Source organism: Macrobrachium nipponense, chromosome 14, assembly GCF_015104395.2.
Source record: "Macrobrachium nipponense isolate FS-2020 chromosome 14, ASM1510439v2, whole genome shotgun sequence".
NCBI lineage: Eukaryota > Metazoa > Arthropoda > Malacostraca > Decapoda > Palaemonidae > Macrobrachium > Macrobrachium nipponense.
The window spans coordinates 13366889-13373304 of NC_087207.1; the positions used below are offsets into that span (position 1 = coordinate 13366889).

Here is a 6416-nt window from a genome sequence, read left to right on the forward strand (position 1 = left end):
TAAGGATATAGATATATATATATATATATATAGATATATATATATATATATATATATATATATATTATTATATATATAATATATATATATATATATATATATATATATATATATATTCTCTAGTTATATAACATATATATGTATATGTATACATATATATGTATATGGGAACCATTATTTAATATATATAAGATATATATATTATATATATATATTAAATATATATGCATATACAAAATGTTTTTTTATAAATTCAAGATACGAGTACATTAAAAAGGCAAACAACCAGGTACATACATATACAAAAACTGCTTAAAGAATAATTTATTGAAATTAACCATCATAAAATAAAGGAAAACATAACTAATCGACCAATTACCAAAGGTTTGTTGCAAGTACGAGTGGCGCATCAACCGAAGCACTGTTACTGTAATTGCCAGTCTGGTAGCAGTGATGGGGTAAGAGTCGATCACTGAAGTCAGAGGTTCCTCCTTTGTCCGGTGTGTAGCCAGTTCTCCCAGCAAGACGATGGCACTGAATACTAGTCCTATAATAATAATAATAATAATAATAATAATAATAATAATAATAATAATAATAATCGCTTTCAGACAGTGTCCACTTTTTGTTCCATCACTAATCTATATCTTTCTCCCTATCTTCCTAGATAATAATAATAAATAATAATAATAATAATAATAATAATAATAATAATAATAATAATAATAATAATAATAATAATCGATTTCCAACAGTGGTCCAGTTGTTGTACCATCACTTACTAATCTGTATCTATCTGCCTATTTTTCTATCTATAAATCTATATATATATATATATATATATATATATATATATATATATATATATATATATATATATATATATATATATATATATATATATTTTTTTATATTTATTTATATATATATATATATATATATATAAATATATATATATATATATATATATATATATATATGTACATACATATATATATATATATATATATATATATATATATATATATATATAAACGAATGCACTCTTACCATACATACCTCCCAGACAGAGCAGGAAGAAGCCGCCAAAATCAGCCAGCGAAAGCACCAGTGTAGAAACTCCGTCCTCCTTCCCGGGCCTCACCATGCACGCCGTAGCATTTGCCGTGAAATCCTGAATGTATCTGCTTATTATACCGCCCTCCTTCAGCATCGTAACTCTTAAATGACAGGGAAAAGCGAAAACAGTCTTCCCAACAAAGTACTAAGGATGCATTATACTAATCGCTCCACAAATAAACATTGTGTGAGATAGGGCTGGGTTATATTGTGAAGGTAATGCATAGAAAACGGGTGCAAAGGGTGACAGGAATCGTGCAGTTAAACATATTAGTTTTTAAATATATGAGGCCCGAAACTCGTGAAATTTAGTAGTATTTCTATTTGCTTACAGTCTGTTAAAGTGTGGTATGATCGAACTTTTCTTAGGGAAAGCAAAGGCAACACTTGATACCAAGATGGGCTCCTTTGCAATGTAATAGTTGCACTGGCCGGTTTCACTGTAGTCGTCGCTCATGATCTGAGGGAAAAACAAAACAAACACGGAATTCGTTAAGATAAGAGTAATCAGGACCAAGAATGTAATGGATCTTCAGGTCTTCATAGATAAAAAGGACAATCTTAACTCATCTTTTACGCATTTGACAGATGCAGTTTATTACACACCATTTATAAACATTGTTATGAAGGAGCAGTTGAAAAGTAAGGTCGCTATCAGAAGTATATGCAGCATCCCTCTCTGAGGACACAACCATCAGGTATGTCTATCATTTCCCCTGACAAATTAGGCTCCTGGAATGAACTAGTAGACCAAACTTGGGAACTGTCACTATTCCCAGTACTCAGGTCTTGGATATTTGGATGATCTAGTGATCCACACCAGGTGGCCTGTACACTTTCACACCGTATCGAACTTACAGGTGGCCTCGAGGTAAGTGGCTATGCTGGCATAAGGACAGATTAATCTATAAACAGCTAGGCCCTCGTCCCTATACCGCTCTCAGTTTACATCCCATTCTTCTCAACCACCCTACTCCCGAAAGAAAAGAAAACTATTATGTAGATAATGTATGAGTTTACTCGATTATTCCTGAGTGCCGTTGACTACTGGAATTTTGAATCTCCCAGTATTCTGCTTCCAGAATATTTAAATCTTCTATTTCCTGAATAGTTAAGGTATGGAGCCACTTTCAATAAGAACTCAGTTAAGGCCACTTTTCCCTCCCGGTCGTCTTATCATAAGAACGAAAGACTCCTACCTTCCTCATGGAGAAGAAATCACACAATATGGCGAACTTCTCAACCTTCATCCGGTGGCGTTCGTCGTAAGAAGCTGTGATAAGTAAGCCTTTGTCGTTTATCACCTTGTAAATGCCTGATTTAGCGTCCTGTAATATAATTAAGAGCAGGTTATTATCCTTGTTTCCAACTGTTTATAGTAAAATCTCATGTATAGATATATATGTCAGCAACTCTCCGAATGCAATGTTTGGTGTCTGTTACTCTATATTGCTAAGGATTGAAACTCTTTTACTGCTTATGGGTTTCCCTCTTTCCCACTGCCTCCATCCATCATAAGGTGTTAAGAGTCCCACTCCCTCTGATCAACAAAATCTGGTGTAAACTTTAGTTTCTTTTGCAAGACACAGCTAAGAATCATCTTACCCCAATAAACTGATGAAGAGAGGTTCCACGTTCGGTAGCCCAAGGGATCTTGCCATAGTCAACCAAATCTTGCGGAGAATCTACAGGAATTTCAACCTTCGGTATTGCCAGAAGAGAGGTCAGAACACCTTGGTAAGCTGAACTTAGAATTAAGGTTGCTACCATCCACGTTCCCATAAACAGTTGACCAGTCAGCATCATAGGTGGAAGCTCTACACCTACGACAGATGTATATGGTTATTTTATCTAACTTAAACAGCTAAACTTAATACGACTATTTACTGTTTGATTGCTAAAGATCACTCATGTTTAGTGGTCAAATTATCATTGGTGTCAAAGGAAGCATAAAAGCCTCAACAAATTCTGAAACCATAACAACGCCCAATTCCTTTACAAACCCTGATAATCCCCCAGGATTCAGTGGGGAGTCCCAGAGCAAGGACCCTCAGGTAAACTTGGGTCCCAGGTTCTCTCAGACAAGCTGTGATAATAATCGCGACTTGGTTTAATATTGGGAAAACACGCAATTTGACTTATATGTTCTGAGATCTCTTGAGGATGCTAGGTCCATTCCACCAGCTGTTCCTTCACCTTCTAGAAATTAAGGCTTAAATGGGAGCCAACTTCGTTCCTACAGAGAAATGAATCTAAAATGGCCCAATGCTAGATTGTTGAATGGAATGCTTTTGCAGAATCACAGGAAACAGTTGCTGGGTTTTGTCTTCTATTCTTATTAGTCAATCATACTTAATACTGGAGACATTCTTCGGCTATTCTGGCACTTTCCAATGGAATCCAGAGCCCACTGTTTTGCTGAATGAATAGAAACTCAGAAGTTTGAAAAGCAATTATGTCTTTTACGTTATTGTAATCCATAAGTGTAATTAAATTGGCATAATTCCTCTCCCTCAGTTCATGGTTAATATTGCTACTCTACTAGAATTAATAAACAATTCCATTTCTTTCTCTCCATTTTTCCTAACCTTCAAGCAGAAGTAACCTGATCAGCCAAACAGGTTCAAAAGTCAGCAGTGGCCAAATCTTTCCTCGAAACTCCTGGAGACCATACTCCAGCCTTACTGGCCCCCACTGTTGAACAAACCATCTCATAGCGACTCCTAGTACCATACTTCCAACAACTGCCACTGACAAAGCTATCCATACCTGTAGTGGGGTAGAAGAATGGGATGGGCAGGCAATCAGGATAAAATACATAAGAATGGTGTCAATACATTGTTGACACTTATGTATAAGTGTTATTATATTTGAGTATTTGCATGCAAGTATCTATCCTTCCTATCTGTAATTACTAAGATGTATCAGTTCATGAGAATAATCTTCAGGTAAAACATAACTAGCTAGTGACTAGATGACAACTTTTTCTTATTCGAAATTGACACAAACTGTTTTGAATATAAATCTACATACATTCAAACTTGTAGATAAATACACAGTGAGGAGCCTTTCATTTCTGAAGGCGTCTTACCTGCCAGGCAAACGGCTTAACAAAACCAGTGAGGTCTCGTTCGCGTGCAGGCCTCGGGAGGAATATACCTTCGTTTGTTGTCGATGTAGGACAGAACGGAAAAGTCGATCAGAAGGCTTCTCGGATATGTTATGCTGAATGGGCCTAGAGCCATGTCAACTTCCTGTGTGGGAAAAATTACTTTTGTTGTATTAGTGTATATATATGTGTGCGTACCTACATACTTACATAGAGGAATATATGACAGAGGGATATTGCCAGGAATTAATGAGACTAATATTAGACTAATGTCCATTTGTAGGCCTATAATTGGATCCCTTACCTTCCTGTGACATTGGCCTATCATTCCAGTTGTTGATCCGTTGGGTAATATTCGACCCCACTCTCCTTCTGCTGCTTCTACTAGAGAATATCTGAATCAAATTTGTAAGGAATAGGACCAGTGATTCCAAAACCGGTTTTTACTTTATTATTATTATTATTATTATTATTATTATTATTATTATTATTATTATTATTATTATTATTATTATTATTATTATTACCAAAAAGTTTGAAAAGAGCATGGGCAGTGATTACGGGGTAATTTTCCTATAACTATTGGGAGGTGCATTTGGACAGAATAGCAATGGAGAATATTTGTCATTTAAATAGAAACGAAAACTGTAATTAAGAATATGCAAACATTGATTCCTGTTATTCTTATTTAAAATGGTGGGAAGGAAAAATTATGTAATTGCCTTGGCTCAGTAGTTAGAAACATCACCTCATCTGTGAGAAACATGGGATTGATCCCCCAACTTCCAAGTTATCTGAAAGTCTGTCCTTCTTCCAGAACAAATGTCAGCCTTTCCATCCCCGTTCAGAATAAGTGTAAGTCCATCCGTCTTTGCTCTCAGCAATTATCAGCCATTCATTTGTCCACAGAAAGTGTCAGCACGCACTCCTTCGTCCACAGCAACTGTCAGCCCTTTCTCCTTCATATATAGTGAGTGTCAACCATTCCTTTGTCTACTGCAAGAGTCAGCCCTTCCTATATCCATAGGAACTTTTACCCCTTCCTCCTTTGTCCACAGCAAGTGTCAGCCCTTCCTCCCTCGCCCGTACTTACGTGAAATTGAGTTTGTGAGCGAACGTGTCCATGAAGTCGATGAAAATCCCGGTCGACTTCACCAGGCGGCCCTGTTGGTCGTGCTCCATCAGCACCCAGGGGTCCCACACGCCGGCAGCAACGAGCAGATGCTTCCCAGAGAGCGCCATTGGACTAGACTCCAGAAAGTATCTGAAATGGTGATTTTGCTCGAGTTCCTTATCTGAAGTGATCGATTCTACATAGCAAAAGGAGTAAAATATAATCAGCTTCAAATAGTTTGGGTAGGTAAAAAGGCGTCGCAGTTGTTTTGGTCACCGACACCGAATCTGTTTGGAATATTCCAAATGTGGTGACTAAATGCAACTTATTACTGACGAAATTTCACCAAGCCTTGCTATATACATAGTATCTATCTGATCTGGAGAAGTTTGGAAGTTCTACGTGATATATAATTATCAAATAATTCAGAAGTCTCATCATATATATATATATATATATTATATATATATATATATATATATATATATAGAGAGAGAGAGAGAGAGAGAGAGAGAGAGAGAGAGAGAGAGAGAGAGAGAGAGATCATCACAACTATGTAACTATTAGGTTTCCTCCCATTCACCGCTTAGGAATCTGTAGCGTATTTACATGATATTCTGGTGTTTACTGCCAAGGATTATACTTGATCGTTCTTTCTGGACGAAGAAATGAACATTGTCTGTTGTTTACCTATCAGGGTCAGCGCCCTTTGAGACTAAGGCAGCGAAGTAATCACTGGCTTAGTTCGGATGCAGCAGAGGAGCATCGACTCGGACCCGACCCAGAGTTTAGACATGATGTCCCCTATCAAGTTAGTCATTCGCAATGGTTCGTACGCGATCCAAGTATTTTTGTTAGTTACTCGACCTTACCGGAGGTCTTGGAGGTAAGGCCACACAGCAAGCAGCGAGGCTAGGTAGCGTCTCGTGACGTAGCGGAGGTAGCGTCTAGCGATGCAGCGGCAAGGTAGCGCCAATTCGTTGCATAACCACACCAGTCTTGGGCCTCCGAAGACGCACGCGACACGTTGGTCGAATGTGATCATTAGTGCTAACGTGTCATCATCAAATTTGT

General features: G+C 37.2%; 1 protein-coding gene across 1 annotated transcript; it reads right to left on the reverse strand.

The window, feature by feature from the left end:
• Nucleotides 1-1089: 1089 nt before the first annotated feature.
• Nucleotides 1090-5575, reverse strand: LOC135226137 (glutamate receptor ionotropic, kainate glr-3-like). Its single transcript, XM_064265579.1, has 7 exons — nt 5322-5575; nt 4533-4623; nt 4263-4373; nt 3708-3888; nt 2725-2942; nt 2319-2447; nt 1090-1579 (listed from the first exon to the last, which is right to left on the reverse strand). The coding sequence occupies exons 1-7, from the start codon at nt 5468-5470 to the stop codon at nt 1448-1450; spliced, it is 1011 nt and encodes a 336-aa protein (XP_064121649.1). The 5' UTR covers nt 5471-5575; the 3' UTR covers nt 1090-1447.
• Nucleotides 5576-6416: the final 841 nt, after the last annotated feature.